We start from the raw sequence: 24,358 nt of genomic DNA, 5'->3' as shown, positions 1-24,358 counted from the left end.
CTTTCCTTCTGTTTGATGACTCCGTTTTTTGATTCCCCTTATCGGTGATCAGTTCTGTTTAGATTTGCTTCTGATTTCGTTGCTCTTACGGAGAATCAACACTGTTTCTAAGCATTCGTGGCGGATTCATGGTGGGTTGTAACATGTGGTTTCCAATGAGAACGGGTTTGTTTCCTGATTTGGGGATTTAGAAGCGGATTAGGGTTTTCCACTCTTCAGATTCTTGTTTGTTCTTTGATCTATCGGCAGCTTGATTTCGTTCACTGAAATTCCATATTTTGAAAACCTTTCTCCGATGGCCAGTCCAAAGCTTGGATTCGGCCTGCTTTTATCGCTCGTCCTGATCATAAATCTGAGAAAGTCTGATTGTGCATTCAATCCTACTGATAATTACTTGATAAATTGTGGTTCCTTGATCGATACAGACGTCGATGGAAGGGTTTTTGTTGCTGATAACGGCAGCTCTTGGACCCTCACCGCACCTAAAGATGCCGTCGCCAACCTCACCAATTCCAAATCAGTCTCATCATTAACTGGCTCATCTCTATACCTTGACGCTAGGGTTTTCACTGAATCCTCCTCCTATTCCTTTCCCATCAAGCAGCAAGGAAGACACTTTATCCGTCTCTATTTCTTCCCCTTCGATAACCAACAATTCAAGCTCACCACCGCTCAATTCTCGGTCTCAACCCAAGACAACACTCTTCTTTCCAATTTTAAGCCGCAGCCCGATTCTTCCACCGCATTCAAGGAATTCTCAGCAAATATCAATCACGACAATCTGATCCTCAGCTTTATTCCCGGAAACAACTCTGTTGCGTTTGTGAACGCACTGGAAGTTATTTCCGTCCCCAACAATCTTATTCTGGACTCCGCAAAGAATGTTAATTCTCAGCAGAATTATCAAGGTTTGTCGAATCAGGTACTGGAGACAGTTTATCGGCTGAATATGGGAGGCCCAAATCTCTCACCCGGCGACGACGATCTATGGAGAACTTGGGGTACAGACGGTGGCTTTCTACTCGACCCCGATCTAGCTAAAAACGTTTCTTATACTGGTGCTATCAGCTATATCGATGGGGTTACCAGCCCTGAGATTGCTCCTCGGAGCGTCTACAGCACAGCTACCGAGTTGGCTTCGCAGAGTTCAACCTTGAGTGCCCGTTTCAATGTCACCTGGAAGCTTAATGTCGATAATGGCTTTAGCTACTTGGTGAGGATGCACTTCTGTGATATAGTGAGTAAGGCGCTCAACAATCTATATTTTAAGGCTTATCTCAACAGCCTTTCAGCGAGTAATTATGTTGATCTATCTAGTTTGTCGGCTAATGCGTTGCACACGGCTGTATTTTTGGATTTCATTGTCGAAGTTCCGTCTGGTTCGAGCAACCTTGCTGTCAGTATCGGTCCCTCTGATACTGATGGTGTTGTGCCAGATGGAATCCTGAATGGGCTTGAGGTTATGAAGATGAGCAGTTCCGGTCCAGGAGCTGTGATTGATCCTGTTAAAAAAAAGGGTAAAATTGGTGCCATAGTTGGTGCTGTTTTGGGGATACTAGCTCTGTTGATTCTAGCTGCTGTTGTTTTCTGCTGTATCAGAAGAAGGAAGAAGGCAAAGAAGCAGCAATCCAAGACTTGGCTCCCATTCTCAATCAATGGAGGTACTTCGCAAAGTTTGGCTAGCAGAACTTCGAATATAACGACGGCTACTTCTGGTAAGAATGGAAATCTGGGCTACAGATTCTCCTTTGTTGTGCTGCAAGAGGCCACCAACAACTTTGATGAGAATTGGGTGATTGGTGTTGGGGGATTCGGTAAGGTCTACAAGGGAACGCTGAGAGACGAAACAAAGGTAGCTGTCAAGCGCGGCAATCCGAAATCCCAGCAAGGTCTCAATGAATTTCACACCGAAATTGAATTGCTTTCGCGGCTTCGTCATCGTCATCTTGTGTCTCTTATCGGATACTGCGACGAGCGAAACGAAATGATTCTTGTATATGAGTACATGGAGAAGGGAACTCTGAAGAGTCATCTCTATGGTTCGGATCTTCCTAACCTCAACTGGGAGCAGCGACTCGAAATCTGCATTGGGTCCGCACGAGGGCTTCACTATCTTCATACTGGTTCTGCAAAGGCAATCATTCACCGCGACGTCAAGTCTGCAAATATCCTTCTGGATGAGAATCTCATGGCGAAGGTTGCCGATTTTGGTCTTTCAAAGACGGGTCCTGAGTTGGATCAGACTCATGTGAGCACCGCCGTTAAAGGAAGCTTTGGGTATCTTGATCCCGAATACTTCCGCAGGCAGCAACTTACCGAAAAGTCCGATGTTTATTCTTTTGGAGTGGTTCTGCTTGAGGTTCTATGTGCTAGACCAGTGATTGATCCCACCCTTCCTAGAGAAATGGTGAACTTGGCTGAGTGGGGCATGAAATGGCAGAAGAGAGGAGATCTGGGTCAGATCATTGATGCTCGTATTGCGGGAACGATAAAGCCCGATTCGCTGCGGAAGTTCGCAGAGACAGTCGAGAAATGCCTTGCAGACTTTGGCGTGGAGCGGCCGACGATGGGCGATGTGCTGTGGAACTTGGAGTATGCTTTGCAGCTCCAGGAAGCAGAATCTCCTGATTCTGAGGTGAACAGCATCAACAGGATTGTGGAGCTTTCTTCACAGGTTCAGAATATGAATAATCCTGGAAGTGTGGCTGAGGGTGGAATGGTTAACAATAGCTTGAATGATCTTTCTGATGTCTCAATGAGCAGAGTTTTCTCTCAGTTGATAAAGTCTGAGGGCAGGTAAGGTAAGAGTTTTCTGTGATATATTTAGCTGAACATCTTGGGAGTTTGCTTGCTGTAAGTATAGTTGAGCATGGATGAGGAAGCTAGCTATCGGAGCATGTGATACTCTGTTTTAATAAGTGCATCTTTGTTACTTTTCTCTTAATTTTTTTTATTGGGTTATTAAAGCATGTAGAAGTTTGCTCAAACTTGGAAGGGATGGAAAGGAAATACTGCATTTTCTTGGAACAATTTTCAGGTGGATTTGCGAGGCTAGCTATAGTCTGCTTTATGTTTTTCTTTGTAATATTATATTCATGTGGCATTTTTCATACATTCCATGCAATTTTTATGTATTTACATGTCTAACTAGTCATTCACATGTACATAACATATCACTCAAATCTTTAACGGAACATCAAAAATATCATCATCATTATAGTTTTAAACGTGACATACACTTTTTAATGCATAGATTTATGAGGCTGTGAAGTTAGATATGTAAATATGTAATAATTATGTGGTATGTATATAAATTTATCTGTATTAATTTTTGTTTATCTGTTAATGCTGATTGGTTGGAGGAATGCCTTGGGCCTTTTGTGTGATAGAAAAGTACCACTTAGACTGAAAGGAAATTTTATAAGACAGTGGTTAAACCTGCGATGCGCTATAGCATTGAATGTTGTCCTTTAAAAGAGAAGCATAATAGTAAGTTAAGTGTTGCCGAAATGAGAATGATTCGGTGGATGAGTGGCTTTACACTTAGAGACAAAATGAGAAATGAATATATCCGTGATAGGGTTGGTGTAGCTCCTGTGACATACAAAATTAGAGAGAGTCGTCTTAGATGATTTGGTCACATTAATCGTCGACCATCTCCTGATCCAATTAGGAGAGTAGATATTTTAGATTTGACTAATGTTAAGAATGATAGAGGTAGACTTAGGAAGACTTGGGCTTATTGTATAAAAAATGATCTTAATTTATTAGAACTAAATAAAAATATGACACTAATGGAGAAAAATGATTCATGTAGCCGACCCCACGTAGTGGGATTAAGGCTTTGTTGTGGTTGTTATTGTTTGTTGTTGTTAATGCTGATTGGTTCCTTTTAGCTGTACAGTTGTTGTAAGGATTGGGTTATATCATTTTTTATGCAAAAAGTATGTCACTATTTTGTTGGCAGGTATCCAGCAAAATCTGAATTGTTTTGATTAGCTAAACCTCACTAATACTATAGATAATTTTTTGAAATATTAGACTCATGATGACATGCGAGGAGTTAGAAATAAGTTAAACTTGTTATATAATCAATTTAAATTGTGAAAGTATACGTCAAGATGTTCTGAAGTTCTACACTATCTGGATATTTGATGGGAAAAATTATTACATACATATATCGCCTGTACAGACAACTCTGGCTTAGGAGTTTCTGTCACATACATTTGAAATTGTGATGAAGTGACTTCCTAATCCACCATTGTCTGTACATCCATCCGTTTGGTTTGTTGTCAAAATAATGTATTGTATTTAGAATACTTTCAAGCCATTTGGTTCGGTGTAAAATAAATGCATGATTTCACATTTTTTTTGTTTGATTTGAAAAAAAATAAAATCAATGTAAAATACATAACCGGCAGTGGTCGGAGGGTGGCAACAATGAGTGCTGTGTTGTGGTGTTGGGTCGATGATAGTGAACTACAGGGGATGGTGGGCAATGGTGGGTGGGTTAACGGCTACGATGGCGATCAAAATTTTACAAAAAGCGATGAATTAGGAACTTGTCATCCAACAAAATTTAAAGAGATTAAAAATTATGTTGAGGGTATCCTAAATGTATTATAATCTTACATTGCATTTTGAATTTTTTATAATATAAATAATAATCCAAATAATAATAATGTATATTTACATACATAACGACTGATAAGAAACTATTATGTATTTACAAATCCAATACATAAATTTTACTTATTATATTTATATTTGATGAATTTTTTATATCACTATTTTAAGTTTTTTAAAAGTGAAATATACTTTTTCATATCTTGTGAGGGAAAAAATATTACATCAGTACTATGCACATAGAAGTAACGTGCGTAACCAATGAAATCACCTCACGACACCCTGCGCGACAGGAAAAAAAAAACGGTGCAGTAACACGGGGAATATTCCCTCCTGTGTTATTCATGAATTATTGCGTGTTATTCATGTGTTATTGTGTGTTATTCATGTGTTATTGTGTTATTATAACACCAAGAATATTCTCAGGACACAATATCACATGAATAACACAATAACACCTGAATAACACGGGGAATATTCCCGACAAAAAAAAAAACGGCGCAGTAACACGGGGGAATATTCTCCCCCATGTTATTCATGTGTTATTATAACACCATGAATATTCTCAGAACACAATAACACATGAATAACACGGAAGGGGGGGGGAATATTTTCCGTGTTACTGCGCCGTTTTTTTTTCTCTGTCACGCGGGGTGTCGTGGCGTGATTTTATTGACTATGCACGTTACTCTACGTACGTAGCACTGATGTAATATTTTTCCCTTGTGAGGTGACATGTGTGCAAAAACTAAAAGTTTAGAAATTAGACATGTAAATACAAAAGAATTGAGGTGTATGCCTGTAAATCTCCCTAATCATAGTCTCAAGTGGGCCTTGATCGCCCAGCACACGATTAAAATTAGTTAGCTTAAAAATGCCACGGATTTGAATCACGATTGGGCTTAGCATCAATCTAAAATCTCATTAACCAATCAAAAAAAAGATTTTAAGATTAGAAGCCCGCTTAGTAGCGAAACATAGGCCATAAATAAATAAATATATAATCTTCATGTAAACCTTTATAAAACGTTCAAAAATAAATACATTTTACAAATAAAACATAACTACAAAAAATACAAGCTAACAGATCTCCATCATCTGGAAGCCGCCGAGAGCTTGTATTTAGAAATTTAGCATCAAAATTTTCATATTTATATACATAGCATTCAAAATTTTAAATACAAATATCAAGTTTTGGGTGTTAGAAATGCAAATATATAAGAATCGGGTAGAATGTATGTAAATATTTTAAATTTATAATATCATCTAGTCATATAATTGGTTTAAAATATTAGTTTCTTTTGTAAATTTAATGAGACTTATCACAATAGTTGTATATGTTAAGACATATATATATATATATATATATATATCTTAACGCTATCTCAATTGTGTAAATTCCTTACACTACACGAAAATTCTCGATTCTGATGCTAATCGGGATTAACATCAGATTAACATTGAATTAAATGTTAATTAATGTTGCATTGACATTTGGAGTGGATTTTTATTTGAGTTCGAGTTTCTGTAGCTAAAAATTTTCGTCAAAAATACAATCGGCGTTGGGTTGACGACGATTAGCATCAAACAAATCTGACGCTAATTAGCATCGATCTTGGTGGATGTTAATTAGCGTCGGTCTTGTCTGACACTAATTAGTGGCGGTCGTTGTTGGTCATGTTCGACCCTAATGCGACGAATTGGCAGCGTCAGGTATTGAACAACTGATTGCTATGGAATATTTCAACGCTAATCCAACGCAAGCCTGTAAGAAAAAAATACAGCAAAATGATTAAATTTACACATACCTGTATGGAACAAAATCAAGTAATATAATATGATATCTATCTATAATCGGAACTGATAAAAGAAATCTCCAACATATCTAAATAACAATACTAAATTAAATTAAAGATAAACAGAAAAAAGTTTCAAAGTTCCCAACTACAAAAATTTAAAGTTTGATTAAACATAAATGAAAAATCATATAATCAACTGTTATGTCGAGGGAACATCATTAAACACATAATAAAAGTCCTAATATTTCTCATCATCATCATTATGCTCCTCCTCCTTGTCATCGTCCTCGAAAACACTCACATGCTAATTGCCTTGACATCAAAACTCTCTATTAGGCTTGCTAGACTATCTGCAATCATCTGCTAGCTTTCACGCACCTTTCGGAGCTTTTCATCCATCATCATGACCCACCTAGCAACTTCCTCATGCTGAGCCTACAACGAGCTGGGGCCACCCATAACTACACGGGAATGCTCAACCTCAAATGCTATTCCCTTTGCTACTAAGCCACACTCTCCCCTTCGTCATCCTGGCCGTCTGAGTCCACCAACTTAAAATCGAACCCAGCAATAGTAGGCTGGCTACCACTGCTCCTGGCGGTCGATGAGGCCTGGCTAGTCATCTCTCTTTGTCTCTCCCGTCGCTGCTCGTGCTCCTCATGCATAACAAAAATTCAACATTAATTGACATATTAATAGCTCCACACAAATAGAAAATTAAATTTTTAACTTACATTGATACATTGAGAGTGGTTGAATAGCCACTGCTGTGTGCCCGCACACTAATGTGTGAGAACATGCAACTCTACAGTGAATGCCTCTCGGTCAAGCTCCTTCGGCTTGTATACATGATCAAATAAATATAAGAGTAACATTATCACATAAATTTGTAAGCTTTTAAATTTTGAGATAATTTTATTGGTCTCTAGTAGTGCTCTGTGTGGGAGATTGAACCTCCAATGTGGAGTGCGGTCTCTCTGGCTTCCTCCATTGTGCGGTTAAGCTAATTTGCTATCTCTTCCTCTGATATTTACACGTCTAGATAAATATAAGAGTCACATTATTACATAAATTTGTAAGCTTATAAATTTTGAGATAATCTTACTAGTCACTGGTAGTGCTCTGTGTGGGAGATTGAACCTCCGATGTGGAGTGCTGTCTCTCTGACTCCCTCCCTTGTCCGGTTCTGCTGATTTGTATGCCTCTTTCTCTGGTATTTACACCTCTGAATTTTTGACATGGAGTACTCTGATTTTTTGGGGGGCAGTTACAAACATACCAACAAATTCTTTTGTATTTTCATATCGCACACCTAAACTTTTATATTTAGGCGCATAACACTAATCTTAATATCATATCAAAAATAGCACTAACACCGCCTAAATGCAGCCGAACCTAAACATGGCTAACACAATTTTTTTTTGGGCCCTTTGCACACATTGATAAATAGCACAAAGTTTTATGTATTTAAATCAATCAAACTTTTCTTAGGGCATTTCCTTATAAAGCACAAAAATCTTTTATATTTATGTATCACACGCCTAAACTTATAATATGTGGGCACTTAGCGCTTAAATTTTATTTAAAATCATCTAATTCCTATGCATTGCATAGCTAACAAAGTAATCTGAATTCCAAATCTAACAACCATGCAAATCAATGAAAAAAAACATGAAAAACTTATGTAAAATCGAAGCTTGGAGACGTAGATGAAGTTTTCTAACTTTGGATGAAGAATGAGCGATGAAAATAAGTCCGAAACGCTGAAAAACAGGCGGAAACATGGAGGAGTATCGGTGGCAATCGACCTCGCGACAGGGAAGAGAAATGAAATGTTTCGGTCGTGGGGAAGAAGGTATTTCACGGCATTAGCGTTGGAGTTAAACGCTAATGCCTTGAACTTGACTTGATTGCAACCGGATTGAGCCAATTTTGACATCATTAGGTTTGACTTGTCGAGACGAACAACCTGACTATAGAGTTGTTGAAATCGGGGCCAGATGATCTTAAATTCAAATTTAAAAATTCTTTAAAAAATGCATCTTTAAAATACAAAGAATATATGCTAGGAATCAAAGAAGATAGCTATAAGATATATTATTAATTAAAAACTTAATTTTTATTTTTTTTATCCTAAACACTGAGCCATCAGGTTCCTAAAAACTGGAATTTGTCCAACGATTCAGCTGTCCACTAAATTAACCACCTTAAATACTTATATAAAAATAATTTATTATACAAAATGCAACCAAAATTAAAAATAAAAATAAAAAAAAGGAAAAATTTCTAAGCCAACATAATTATTGGAACTAAGAATAAATTAGGGTCATTTACATGCATACCACCCAATTCTTATGCATTTACATATCTAACCTTTAAACTATAAGTTTTACATTATCCAATCCAAGTTTTTCATATCATTTCAAAAATACTTTTGAGATGAAAAACATTTTCTAATTCTTTGTGAAAAGAACAAATATTACATTCAGACTCCAGACATAGAGATACGTTTAGAGTCCAATGAAGTCACGCCACGTGGAGGTGACCAAAAAAAAAAAATCGCTTTAGCACAGATGAATTTTCTCTCAGTGTTATTCCACATTATTCAGATGTTATTGTAGTGATATTCATGTGTTATTATATTCTGGGAATATTCACGGTGTTATAATAACACAATAACACCTGAATAACGCGTAATAACACGGGAGGAATATTCTCCTATGTTACCGGGCCAGATCACAGAAAATCGCGTGCGTTTCCTTGAAGCCACGTGTCTGCATATCAGTGGACTCCAAACACATCTCTACGTTAGGAGTCCTGATAGAATAGTTTTCCTAGTGAAAATGGCATGTATGTACAAATTAAAGTTTAGGTGTTAGAAATGCAAATACATAAGAATTGAGTGATATATATGTAAATCTTCCAAATAAATTAATGAGCAACATACCCACATCATCTATTTTGTCAAATGACCCCTTCATTGGCTTACTTAGATTGCCTTTTCATTAATTTCTTCTATAAAATAAATAAAAAAAATATTTTTTAATAATTAATAATGGATTGTTCAACCGCAACAACCATAAAATTACAAATAAAATTAGTTGTGCCAAGAAAAAAGTTACAAAATAACAACATTTTAAACTAACTTTGTCAACTACTTTGAATAATATTGCAAAAAAATCACAGCCAATGAGTGATACTAATTGCCTTCATTACCTTTGAAGAGGACGGCCAATGAGACGTTATTCAGAGGGTATTGGGGTATTATACGTAGGTTACACCCCCTGTAACATTAACATCTCTGTAACATACCCATAACCCCCAATACCCTCTGAAAAACCTCCGATGATCACAGCTTCGCACTCTGAGCCAAGTCAATGTTTATTTGGCAACAGCTTATTGGTCCATTAATATTTTCCGGCCCAAAACAAAGCAAAAGTTACATGCACACCACCCAATTGTTATGTATTTACATATCGAACATCTAACTTTATATTTATAACAACTTGATATTATAAATCTATGCATGAAAAGTAAAATTGATATTTTTAATGTGATATTGAAATATATACGCGTTCAAATGCTAGATATGTAAATAAATAAGAATTATGGGGTATGTATGTAAATGTAAAAATAAATAAAAAGAAAAAAAAAAGGAAAAAGAGTATTTCTGTTAAAAGGAGAAGCTTTTGACTAATTATAATAGTAGGTGCACCAGTTGCCATTTCACATCATTGCTGTAAATGTCATGCCCCGTTAAACATACTTTCATGACTGCCTAAAAATGTCGGAATATTTACATAAATAACCCTCAATTATTTGTCAGTTACATATCTAACCCCAAAGCTTTATATGATATCAAAAATTTTGGCTATAAAAACCAAAGTTTAGGTCTTCGGTATCCAATAACAAGGAGCTGCATGACAATTTGAGCTCACTGACATACACGGTTTGAGCCCGGGTTACCACGTGACACCACACCTTATGCAAATTTGCATCAGGTGTCATGATGCAGAAATTTTTCTCGGTATATAAATGCAGAGGAATTAAGAGATCTCTATGAAAATGACCCAGAAATATTTGTCATATTTTTGGGGTATTTACATACATACCAAACAATTTTTAATTTTTATGTATGTCATCAATTTTTTTTTTATTTACAAACATAACATTTAAATCTTTATGATCACGCCAGAAATATCACTATTATTTTTTAAGAAAATTAAAATACAAAATTTCAAGCATTGGGTCATGAAACCAAAGTGTTATAAAGATAAATATGTTAATAGTGGTGTTAGATATGTAAATATGTTAGAAATGTGTGGCATGTATGTAAATTTAGCCTTAAAATTGGAGTAGTTTCTTTTGTTTGAATAAATTACAAGATGCAATGTGTTCATATCTTTGTATTCCCTTTTCTTTCTCTTCAATTACTTCACTGTTCCTATTCTTTCCCTTACCCTTTTTTTTTGACTTAAAATAAAATCAATTATTATTTATATGTAAATATAGTTGAAGGTATATATGTTGAAATCAAATTTGTCTAGTGAGGCATGCCTAAGAATTGAAGCGGTAGCGAGCTTAAGGCAGAAAAAGATAGATGTAGAGAAGGAAAAATAACTAGAATGCAAAGAGTGGACTAGTAGAGGCGAACCGGGGTAACTCGAGACTCTTTGACCCCTTTTATATATTAAAAATAGCAGTTGCATTGAAAAGGAGAGACTTTTCTCCATACAGATAAAATTCAAGACAGATGAGCTCCCTTTTTAGATACCATGGGCTCCCTATTTATAAGAGAAAGATGAATCAAATCTAAAATTACATGCTTGCTTCTTTAATGGGAGACTTATATGTTATTATTATATTTTTATTAATTTCCGGCTTTAATATAATTGTTACGGGTCTTTATGGTATCTTTTAACTAATTTTTGACATATTTTCATCATCTATCATTTTATCTGAACCTTTAAATTATCTCGAGATTCATGCAAATTCATTATTAGATGTACAATATATGTATATATACACACTATTGAATTCGGGGAAAGAGCCTTTCCTTCCAATATTATGATCACTTCATCCGTGATTAGCTCAAATTAGGTGATAATCTCCTGTTCATTTTAAGAGGAAACCGAATATATATATATATATATATATATATATATATATAGAGAGAGAGTTGGCTTTCGCCTTGATCAAGTTGGCTGATGGAAGATTTATGCTATGATATGACTCATATGCCATATAGGGACAGACGTTGGATCGAAGCGGAGCGGACCGGAAAAATCTGTCTAAATCGGGAAGTTACGTGGGTTGGGGGTGCAGGGGCAAAGCCCCGCGGTACAACACAGGGGTAATGCTATAATTATGTATTGTACTTAGGATTTACTCCTGAGGTTATAAATAAATCCGTTAGTAACCTCAGGAGGTATCCCTCTATTCTGTAATCTATTTTCTGAATAGTGAACGAACTCGCCGTTCTGCTCCCGATGACGTAGGCATCTTTGCCGAACCTCGTTAAATCTCTGTGTTCTTCTGGATTTGTGTCGATTCATGTTTTTCTTCGCCCTAATTTCTCTCTCTCTCTCTTCTCTCTCTCTATATATATATATATATATATATATATATATATTATATGTTTATATATATTTACATATAATGATATTTTTTATGTGATATTTGGATAATATAAATATAGAAAGTAAAATTTTACATATGTAAATACATAACAATTGGATGGTTACTTATGAAAACAATTTATGATAAATTTGTTTATTTCTTAGAAAAATATGCCGCATTGGTCAGAGAAAATATATATAAAGAAAAATGGGGGAGTGAAGAAGAAGATGTTCCGCATTAATTAGCACGCAGCCCAAAAATGTGGCTCAAAACATTCAGCAAATGCTGCAGTTTTTTCTGCTATGAAAAACAAATCATAGCCAACAAATTCCATATTTCACAAAAAGTTCGCTTTTTTTCACATTTATATTGTAATCGCAACAAACAAACAAGACTCATTACTTATCATCAGATCACATAAATTAATTAAAATTATATAAAGCCCCCAACGAAACAGAGACTATCCCCCTAAACGCGACCCCCCGCCGGCGGCGGCGGAGGGGCCGCCCTCACCGGCGACATCAACAGTCATAGTACAAGAAAGCAGCCGACGGAAAATGGAGCAGAAAACAGAACACCCTTTCTTCCCCTTATTAAAACCCCTAAATTTAATAAAATTTCTAAAGCTCCCACCTTTATCCTTCCTCCGATGATATATGAACGGAAAGTCTTCAGCTTTCTCCTTCACCTTGCCGAAACACTTGATCGTCTTCTCCGGCATGGTCTCCTTCTTGGAAAAGGTATAGCTCCTGAGATACATCTGTCTGGAGGAGTAGCTGTCGACAAGTCGGTGGCTTGGCTCCATTGTCGCTCTGTTATTGGGAAAAGGGGAGGTGTTGATGACGGAGCGGACGTATTCGGCGTCGGATTGAGCCCATTTGTAGAGATTGACGTAAGAAGAGCGGAGGGGAAGGCGGGAGTCGACGACGCAGCCGACGGCGGATTTGCAGACTGAGCTCATTGTTGAGGAGGATGTGGGAAGGCGAAAATTAGGATTTTTGGGGCTTTTATTGATGTGTTTGGGAGTTGATGGAAGAGGGTTGAGGGAGAATGATGTAATATTATTGCGGTTGAGTGAGATAGATAGCCCGTTTTTATGGTCTAATTATTAGGTGCGGAGGGCGCGCGTAGAGCGCCCTCCGATCACAGCCGCACATCGCGACATCGCTCTACGCGCGCCCTCCGCACGCAATAATCGCTCGTTTGTATGAGCGAATACTAAGTGAATCGGGGTGTACGTGCCAATTGTGATATTCGAGACGTGTGAATCGTTATGTTCGGGTGTTATTGAGTTAGTTTGTATCTCAATACCACCATAATATCAATATAATATCATAATTATTATTTTAATATCACGCACTATCAATCAACGTCTATTTCGTATCTATCTCATGGACACATAATTTTTTTGATGGCTATGGGCCGCTTATAGTTTTGATGAAAGTTATTAATTAAAAAAAGTTATAGTCTATATATATATATATATATATATGTATATATATATATATATAGATGTAAATAATATTTAGGTGGTATGTATGTAAATGCTACAATGTTAGGGAAGATGGTAGGTAACCTCCTAGATGGGACCCGGGGAGGAAATCTAACTAAACACTTTGAAGTACGCGCGCGGCTTGTTAAAGCGCTACGTGTCCAAGGCTAATAGGACCACGTACTAAGGAGAAATTTTGTTGTAGAGATAGAGAGAGAATGAGAGAGGAGAGAGAAAAATTGGAATGGAAAAACTGTTCGATGGCGTGTATAAATCTGTATCTTAACTAGAAAGAAGAAGCCAGGAGATAAATGGACAGTGACAATAAAACTAGATGGATAGATTATTGATAATTAAGTTTTAAAAACTTTAGGGTCTATTTTGACATTTCTATAAATAATTTGAGGTTATTTTGGTACTCTGCTCCACCTATAGCACATTAAATTGCATTTTTTGTGTAAATAATATATATATATATATGCCTCTTCCTTGAAACCTTCAGTATAAGACCTCTCTGATCATGAATTTGAATTGCCTCTGACAGTTGACATTAAGGAGGTTGTACTCGAATTGTTAGTCACATTAGGAGTGACTGGAGGTTAGTATAATTGTCTCTAACCATTTTCACACACACACACACACACACACACACACACACACACACATATATATATAGATATATATATATATATATATATATATATATATATATATTGGCGTGCATCGTCTACTCAGATCAGCTGGCCGGGCATTTGCTCTGTAAGTCCTCTCTAGTTTGGGGTTCAATTCCACCTTGTGCAGGGTGTGGTGCTCAAATTGTTCGGCGCATCGAAAATGACAGAGGCTCGTATGATAGCCTCAGGCTATTCCTTTTTTAATATATATATATATAATTTAAATCTATATCGGCGTTCTTTTAGCAAAAATGGTTAGTTGGGCTTTACTTCTCAATAAAGAGGATGCATTGCTGTAGTCATAAACTTATTTTAGTAATGAAATTTAAATCTATGTGATGGGCAAATATGTAATATATTGATACAAAATAAAGTTATCTTCCAGCCCTAAAAAAAAAATTACATTCATCCACTCAATATTTATCTATTTACATATCTAATTCATAAACATTAGTTTTTTATATTTATTACACCTTTTTTATGCTTAATATAAATTAGGCGCTGCTCCCAAAAAAAAAAAAAATCAAATATAAAGAAAATTTCTAAAAAATGAAAAAGCTCAATCCTATATTTATCCAAGAACAGTGCACCTGCTTCACGCCAAATGTCACCTGCTACAAAATATATAGAATAATTGCTATAAAATATTAAAATGACCACTTAAGATAGCTACTAGCCTAAATATAATGGACTTTACAACATGAATTTTCATACAAGTAACCCAATTCTTATGTATTTACATATCTAACACTTACACTTTCTTTTTTGCATTTATACCACCCAAATGCTCTATCTATATCAACCAAAAATATCACTATTTAAAACTTTAAAAAATGAAATATATTTTTTCATGTATTGGTAAGTTGTCATATATATATATATATATATAACTGCACTTACCAATAAAAAAAAAAAGAAAAAAAAAAGGAATTAAGCTAACTATTTAATTATATTAAATGATAAATCAGGTAAGTCGACAAAGGAAGTTGGGGGGCGCAAAGATGTGACATTTGCTATAATTATCCCCCTAAAGTGTGGGATAATTATATGTAGGTTTCAGTTGCACCGGAAATTGAATGCTTGCTATAAATACAGAGCGGAATTTAGGGATATTTAATATAATTATTGTATTTATATATCAAATATCTAAATTTTAATATTTATTTATAAAATATATTTGAGTTGCATCAAAATATAAACTTAAAAACTGATATATAAAAATATTATATATCCATACATTTAGTAAATAAATTGCAATATTAAGTATGGAGTTATAACCATCCTCTTTCTATTAGTTATTGTCGTACTGATTCTTTCATTTGGAAAGAAATGCTTAAATGGGTAAGATAATTAAGGATTTTGTGTTGGGATGTTTGTAAAGACAATTGAAGTTTTTGGTATGATTGGTGGGTTAGTGAAGCTCCTTCGGTAAATTCTAATTTAGGCTCATTTGATGTGAATTTTTCTGTTGATAATTGTTGGGATAGTGATAATTGTGACTTTCAAAAACATAGAAATCTGGCTGTCATGATCACATTTCTTTAATTGCTAAAAGTCCTATTTCTATTGATAATGATAAAATCAATGTCAAAGGTAATAGTGGTGGTTCCATTTCCAAAACTTTTGCCAAGTCTTTACCTATTTCTAATGGTTTTGATTCAACTTGGGCTTATAATTCTCTTACTGAACTTTCTCAAGTTTTTTTTTTTTCATTTGGAGGTTTTTCCATCGTATTCTTCCTACTGATGTTGTTCTTAAATTAAAAGGATTAAGAATAACTTCTCATTGCTTTCTTTGTAATCGTAGTGAAAAAAAATATGGAATATATTTTTATTAAGTGTTCTTACACAAATGATATTTGGATAAATGTTTTTAAATTTTGTTATTTGCACATGAATGAGCTCTACATTTATTCAATTGATGATCTCTTTAAATTTTGGAATCAATTTGATGGAGGTTTTCCTTCATCTCTATTCCTATTGTTGTTTGTTGGCATATTTGGTTAGTTAGAAATAATGCTAAACACAATGATATTTTGATTCTTGCACATTCATGCTTTATTTTCATTAAGATTATTTTTTTATGATGCTACATTTTGGTATTTTTAAGAAACCTTTGAGTATAAAATTGAGGAATTTATTTGACAGATATGATTTTTCCATACCCTCTTATTGCAACCCCACTACTAGTTTGTTTTTTTAAGAAACCTTTGAGATATTTTAAAAATCAATATTGATGGTAGTTGAAATACTTCTTATGCTAGTATTAGATGAGTTTGTCGTAATTATACTAGGAATTGTTTATTTTGGTTTTGTACTCCTGTTATGGTTGATGCTCCTATTTGTGCTGAAACAGAAGCTGTTATTATTGCCTTAGATTTAACTGTTAGATGCGGTTGGAGTTTAATTGAGATTGAAATGTATTATTGAAAATTATGTAATTATTCTACCAAGAAAAAATCGTATCATTTGATTATTATTATTCAAATGATTTATTATTATTATTATTTTCTCAAAACTGTTTAGATAAATTGGTCATTTACTCATCGTGAAGGAAATCAATGTGCAAATTGGGATGCAAAAAAAGGATTGGAGAAGCAAGACTTCATTTTTTTTGTCAATATTCCACGACTTATATATTCTCATCAAAGGTAACTGCTTGGACTTACCCTTTATTCGACGTGATAGTGTTTTTTAATTTCTTTGCATGAGTCATATCTATTAATTAACAGTTCATAAGATTTTCTTTTATTGCGCGAGTTGTAAGGAGTTGAATGAACTATCAATCGCATTATCTTTATACTTATTTTCTCGATGAAATAAAATTTTCCTATGAAATTTGATTAAAAAATATTTTTATCTTAATTACGAGACCAAACGAATACTCTAATCATTAATTTTTAATTTAATTACAAACTCAAAACATAAAAAGGATAATTTACAAATATACCACACCATTCTTTTGTATTTACACTTTTAACACCCAGAAGTTTGATATTTATACTTATAACACTATGATATCACAAATCTATACATGAAAAAAGATGCATTTGATTTAAAAAAAAAGATAGTGATGGTGATATATGTAAAGATTCAGATTGATGCATGTAAATATGAAAATATGAATGTTTATGCGTTTGGAATGTCCAAATAGAGCGGTTTCTGAATTATGTCAGTATTGAAAATCGGCAAATAGTAAAAGCTAGTAAGAAAAAGATGCATTCAATTTTTTATTTTTTCAAAAAAATTGAGCCCAAAAGTTCAAACTCCGAGAAATTAAGCTCTCAACCATTATATCAAGGTTAAGTGTGCTACATTCAATTAATTTATGTCAAACAAAATAATCAAACTGAAATTCATAAAACTATTTATTTATTTAGAAATTAGAACAATGCAAGTCTAACAAAATAGGTGAAGTCAATAACATGAGAAAATATTACATCAGAAGCCCTGATGTAATTTCATGTGCAGATGGTAGTATTTAGGCGTTATTGGTAGTATTGCGATGTTATTTTACCAAAATCACCACAATAATACCAATAACACCATCCGCACCTAATCAAGATGTAATACTTTTTCCAATAACATACACTAAAAACAATTTGACAACAATAACTCAAACAAAATGGCTCAAAAAGACCGAAAAAAAGTTAAATTTATCAAAAGCAAAATATACATAAGAATTATGTGGTATGTATGTACATGCCCCTAAAAATAAATGCATAAAAAAAAAATCTTAATTTAAAGGAGAAAAATATCTAAAATTCATATAGATACAAAGAGATTTGAAGATAAAGTGAATCAACAAACTGTGTAGCATAAGCGAGCTGAAAAAAAGTATACATTACAGCATGGGGCAATCATGAATTGTAACATCATGGAATGACTTTAACAACCTTGCTCCACACACCAAGCTTAGAAAATTGTGAACTACATGATGTATAATGCATATTTATGAAGAAATAAAGAACCACTTATTAAAGAGAGGCTATGAAACTTAATTGAGAAAGTGCGCTTCATATGATGGCTTCAGGTAATGAAGCATGCATTAAGAACAACTGACTTCTGTCATGATGAAAGAAAGAAATTGTTAAAATGGTCCCCTGATTTTATTTTTATAGGGGACTATTTTAGTCCAGAGCTATAAAAGTGCAAATTTATTCCCTAGAGTGTTTTAATGGGCGCTACATCCCTCGTGTTTCGTTGTCACCATTGAGTTTGAAACCTTGAATAGATTGCCAGTGAAAAGCCGGAGGAAGGTACCATGGCCAGGACAAAGGGTCACGATCTTGAGAGAGTGAGCTAAATCCAAAACCCGTCATTAGTTGGGATTGTAGGCTGCAACGCGCCCGCATGAAGTCGGAATTGCTAGTAATCGCCGCGCTGCTTGCAAATGCTTTAAAAATAACAGACTCATATCTTCATGAAAGAAAAATTGTTAAAATAGTACCCTGTATTTTTTTTTCCTTCTTTTTCTTTTTTTGTAAGAATAAAATTGCCCCATTAAATAGTGAGAGGACCATTTCTACACTTTACTCCAAATTGAAATATTGATAGAGATATCCATGCTGCCTAAACAAAGCATTCAGGATGTGACAGAAAGCTAGCAGTGCCAAACCTTCTATAACAAGCTAAATGATGCTTTGACAAGTTGATGCAAATAAAATGGAGATACCTTTGGTTATATATCCACCTATTTATAGGGAGTATGGTTAAAAAAAACGGGAGATAGATTATATCAGAATATTGTAATTATAAGTTAGTTAACAGAAATTGAAAAATTTTGGGATTTGCTACGAGTTGAATTCATCTCAAAATAAATTTATAAATTTAAAATTAATTTTATAAAAAACAAGCCATAGAATGAAGTCAGTCATGAAAAATGTTTAAAAAATCAATTGCCACTAGCCCAACAAATGGCTCATTCAAACTGTATAGCCAAATGAAAAAATCAAAGGCCAAAATTCCCACAATATAGAAAAAGGAAAACTAAAATAGAATCCAGAATCTACAATGTTCAACAGATTCAAAGCAGCTTCATCACCACCCATCAAAACACAGAAAAAAAATGTAATTGAAGCTTATAATTACCATTTTTAGCAACAATAAAAATAAATAGGTAAGTAAATAAATGCAGCATTCCCATCTTTAGTGGAATATTTTGTCCTAATTCGCGAATTAGATATTCACATCAGTGTTGAAAAGCATTTTAGCATATCTTCAGTAATGTCATCCCATATTTTTTAGATATTAGCTATAGCAATCCTAGAGTTTGATGACAAAGGCAGAAACAAATATTTTTAGCATTAACTCTAAGTAGCTACTGCTATTTTTTTTTTGGAGAAGTTGAGTCTTAAGGGCACTAGAATTAGAGTGTTAGCATGTGTTTTGAACCAATACTACCTCGGTGGGAAATGAAGCCCCCAGCCAAGGAAACAATAACTTAAGTCAGTGATTTTAGTTGTCGAAAATAGTCTCGTTCTAAAAGCATCAATAGGTACAAAAAAAGCTTGTAAGCCACATGTGAACTGTACCCTCACAAATTTCTTGCACCATTGATCAGTAGAGTTTGCTTTACTGGAAATATTGCATCTTTATTTCCTTCAAAAAAAAAGAAAAAATACCCTCTTACAGCACAAGGACTTGAATATGATCTTTATGGTGTTAACAAAACAAACACATTTGACACTGCTTGCAAATTGCAACTTAATACTCAGTACAAGCAAGCACAAATCAAATGAATTTAATCTATAATATGTGTGACCCAAGGGCGGAAATAGGTTATGTTGCCTACCCAAAAAATTGAGATTTTTATATATAAATTGTACATAAAAAATGACCGCATACATCTCGGGAAAATTCAACGGGTCTCACTCATGAACACCAAATGATCCTTTATCGGGATAGCCAAAAGAAGGAAACGCCAAGCGTCTTTTTCTCCAGTCGTAATTCGAAACCGACCGAATGGAAGCACAACCGAAAGAATGAATAGAAGACCACTAATCCTAGGGACTTTCGTATATGACCAGCTCCCTCAGCTGATTTCAGAATTCGTCACAGAGATAGCCAAAGAGCACCCAATGTAACATCTTTATGATTCTCAAAAAAGACCCCTTCTCTCCAGAGAGCTACACATTAGATTACAATGATGCACCCTCTGCATGACGACACAAATTCCCTCTAATGACAAGAAGGCCTCTACTCAGGATTTCATTAAGAGGGTCTGCCGATGAACCTTTCAGCTGACCGAATGTATGTCAGCCGACTAAAGATTTTCAACCGACCAAAAAGTTATAAAAACAAACCGATGCCAATGCCGGTTATTAATATGGAAGTCCCGAAGTTGGTTACAAATATAAAAAAGTTATAATAAAGAATTGTAACCTCCCTATTAAAATAGGGATTAATATGTAATTTTACCAGATACCCCTTGAACCACCATCCACTTGCTCCTTTCTTCCATTTGATTCACACCTAGAGTTCTTTCCTTCCGATCAAAACACAAGAGGATCTTCAACAATAATAGTGTCCTTTCTCAATCTCACGCAGAGGAGCTCCTCTCTCAATTGTTTCGTACGCGATCTCTTCGTTTGGATTAGCATGCAAAGAAGCTTCATCGAAATTGGTGATGCCTTGGCTGCTGATCGCCAAATCCTCAAGTGCGCCTCATGGCCTCTCTCCTTGCACGGGTGGGGGAACCCCTATCTGACTAGGCTACGAACATGTTATTGAGGCCTTTGATGGCTCGAGTTCTGGAGAAAATTAATACCTCAAAACCTCTTATCGAGGAATTCTGTATAGGGTCTTAAAAATATGGTTATTTCCAAAAAATATTCCTCCTTTTTGCCCTCACTACAAGCTTCATGGATATGCAGCTGATGAATGTTTCATCCTCCACACTTGAAATGGCAACTAAGGTTCAAGAGGGTCATCGTTAAGTATTTAAGGATGCTACCTCTGAAGTAAATGTTGCTCCTTAGATAAGGATGAAAATCACAATAAAACCTTTTATGAAAAACCCTAACCCTTAGCCCCATACCGACTTTACTTTCTCCAATGTAGCAAACCCCAATTCTGATTGATGAGAAGGGGAAATTGGGGGCTTCCTCTACAGTAACATCCCCTTCGGAGTATTTTCCTTCTGTTCCTATTACCATCCATCCTAGTGCTGAGGATAGATTCCATACAATTACCAGAAGGAAAACGAGGAATTCAAAAATGTCTTTGCATTACCTCACATTGTTACAATATATGACTCTAATTCTATCAACAAATTTAATTAAAGATTTCTTATCTCTATTGGAACATCTGTGGAATTGCAGCTAGTGATTCCAAAACTAGATTTAAAAATCTTTATGGAAGTTACAATCTTCATATTATTGCTATTGTCGAACCTATGGTTAATGCCAGTAAGATTAATTCAATTTCCAGGTGGTTGGGATTCCAACATGCTTTCTCCAACTTTTATAACAAGCTGTTGATCTTGTGGAAACACTAGGTGGATGTTTCTATCCTCGTGGACCATGCACAAATGGTTCATACTAAACTGATTATCTACCATTGTTCCTTGTTCCTTTATTCATGCTAGTTGTGTCAGATCTAACAGATGCGACTATGGCAAAGTCTTAAACACATTGCTGAAGGTATTGAGAGACCGTGGTGTGTTGACGGTGATTTTATTTGTATCACTACGACCAATGAATGTTGCAGATGTGTTGCTCCTTCTCCAAGATCTATGGAAGAATTCAATAATATTATAATTGAATGCAACCTTATTGATATTGGCTTTATTGGCCTGTCATTCACTTGGACTAATAAGAGATTATGACAATGACTTGATCCTATCTTATTTAATAATCAATGGCTTTATATTTTCTCTTTCACCGCTGCAGAACATCTTAGTTGGAGTTTATCAGATTATGCTATTTTACTTTTATACATCAAGAATCCTACCAACCAATCTCCTGGCTTTTTTGTTTTCAAAACATGCGGGTCGAACTTGAGATGATTTTTGGAAACAATTTCAGAGAACTGGGATGCTCCTGTTCACCCCGATAAGAATATTCAGGTATGAATCTATTATAGTCCAAACTTAAATGGATAGAATAAGTCTTGAACTAGTGGAATAAAAAGCATTTTAAAAGCTTACTTGCCAACAATTGTGTTGTTGAAGAAGAGGTTAGTAAACTTAAGCAACGTGAACCTGCTGAAACAAGTTATGAGATCCAAAAAGAAATTACTAATGCCCAAAAAAAGCTTTATAAACTTCAACATTGTGAGAAGAATTACTGAAAACAAAAGGCTTATCGAAAATTCTTTAAAGAATGTGACAAAAAAACAAAATGCTTCCATTCCTTGTTTTAAAAAATAAAATTAAAAATCGTAACATCATAATCAAAGATGGGGATCTTTTCTTATCTGAAGAACACCAAAATGTTAGTTCAAGTGTTAAATATTTCTCTCAACATTTTAAAGATAATAACCAATTCTCTATCCCATTAAACATCTTATCATTCCTAACATCATTTCCGAGGATGATAATTTCTAATTAAACAAGTTGCCTAATATAGAAGAAATATCTAACTCGGTGATGGATATGAACTTGGACTCTATTTGCTAATCCTGATGGTTTTACTACTTCATTTTTTCAGAAATGTTAGCATATTGTTAAAAATGATATTGCATAGGCTGTTGTTGAATTCTTTCGAGGGAATCCACTTCCAAAATTCTTTACCAGCACCTCCCTTGTATTAATTCCTAAAAGCCTACACCCGTCGCAATGAGATCATTTTCGGCCTATTAGCTTATATAACTTCTTTAATAAATTGTCTTCTAAAGTCCTAGTCGGTTAGTTGTCACTAGTGCTTCCTAAAATTATATCTCCCATTCAATCAATCTGGCTTCGTGAAAGACCGTTCCATTGTGGACAATATCCTCCTTGCTCAAGAGTTGGCTCATGATCTTGATGTTAAAACTCGTGTCCATAATATCATTCTAGAGCTTGACATCACTAAGGCTTATGATAACTTAAAGTGGTCTTTCTTATATCAAGTCCTTCAATTTGGATTCAATGAGGACTGTATTAAGTTAATTTCCAATTCTATTAGCAATTCTTGACATTCTATAATTTTTAATGGTAAATTGCATGGCTATTTCAAAACAGGCGGAGCTGAGACAAGGAGATCCCATTTCTCCCGCTCTCTTTATAATTGCAAATGAATACCTATCTAGAAGCCTTAATAATCTATTTGCCAATTATAAGACTTGCACTACAAATTGAAGAGTGATCATGTTTTTTCTCATTTAGTTGCTCTGATGATTTCATCATAATTGAGAATGGCTCTGCTAAATCGATTAAACTTATTAAGAAAGTTTACTGAAGTTGAAGATGCCAATGGCCTTCTAATAAATCCCAACAAGAGTTGCTATTCCTGCTAGGGCTTTTATATAGAAAAATATGAATAACATCAAAAGAATCTTTAATTTTCGTTTTAAAAATCTCTCTATCAAATATCTTGGTGTTCCTCTCTATAAAGGGAATAGAAAGGTCATTTCGTTTGATGGCATCATTATCTCTATTAGAAACAAACTTGCTAGTTGGGAATTTCACTACTATCTAAGGGGGCAAACATACTTTGATTAGAAGTGTTCTTTGCTCTTTGTCGATTTATAGTTCTCATCTTTAAACCCCTATAAGAGTATTTATCAGAAACTCGATACTATTATAAATAATTTATTTCGGGGATCAACTAAGCTTAATCATGCTTTCCTTTGGTCCTTTCGGGAGAAGTATTGCTTCTTCATCATCGAAGGTGGGTCGGGCTGTAAATCCTTTTGTGATTAGGCCAATGCATTTTACATTAAGCTCTCATGGGCAATGTGTATGGGCAAAACTCTTTGGGCCAAATTTATTATTTAGAAGTATTGCATAGGGAATCATCCTAATATTGGATATTATAAACAGGGGAATTCTCCTATTTGGAAGCGCCTGTGCATCATCAAATAGACTGTTGAAGCTTTAATTGCCTGAGTTGTGGAAATATTTATTTCTGGCAAGATAATTGGATTGATATAGGATCTTTGGAAACTCTCATCAATTCATATTTGACATCCTCTTTAAAAGTTCATCATGCAATTAATCATGGCGAG

At 34.8% G+C, this 24,358-nt stretch overlaps 2 protein-coding genes across 2 annotated transcripts; one reads left to right on the top strand and one right to left on the bottom strand.

Moving 5' to 3' along the window:
• The first annotated feature begins 6 nt into the window (after positions 1-6).
• LOC110026414 (receptor-like protein kinase HERK 1) lies at positions 7-3,179 on the top strand. Its single transcript, XM_020727336.1, has one exon. It carries the CDS (start codon positions 296-298, stop codon positions 2,798-2,800), a length of 2,505 nt encoding a protein of 834 aa, XP_020582995.1. The 5' UTR covers positions 7-295; the 3' UTR covers positions 2,801-3,179.
• A 9,220-nt stretch (positions 3,180-12,399) lies between these two features.
• On the bottom strand, positions 12,400-13,083 carry LOC110026486. Its single transcript, XM_020727439.1, has one exon. It carries the CDS (start codon positions 13,003-13,005, stop codon positions 12,505-12,507), a length of 501 nt encoding a protein of 166 aa, XP_020583098.1. The 5' UTR covers positions 13,006-13,083; the 3' UTR covers positions 12,400-12,504.
• Positions 13,084-24,358: the final 11,275 nt, after the last annotated feature.

This window comes from Phalaenopsis equestris, unplaced genomic scaffold, assembly GCF_001263595.1.
Source record: "Phalaenopsis equestris unplaced genomic scaffold, ASM126359v1 Scaffold000372, whole genome shotgun sequence".
In the NCBI taxonomy this organism is placed as follows: domain Eukaryota; kingdom Viridiplantae; phylum Streptophyta; class Magnoliopsida; order Asparagales; family Orchidaceae; genus Phalaenopsis; species Phalaenopsis equestris.
This window is presented reverse-complemented; position numbering and strand designations above follow the sequence as displayed.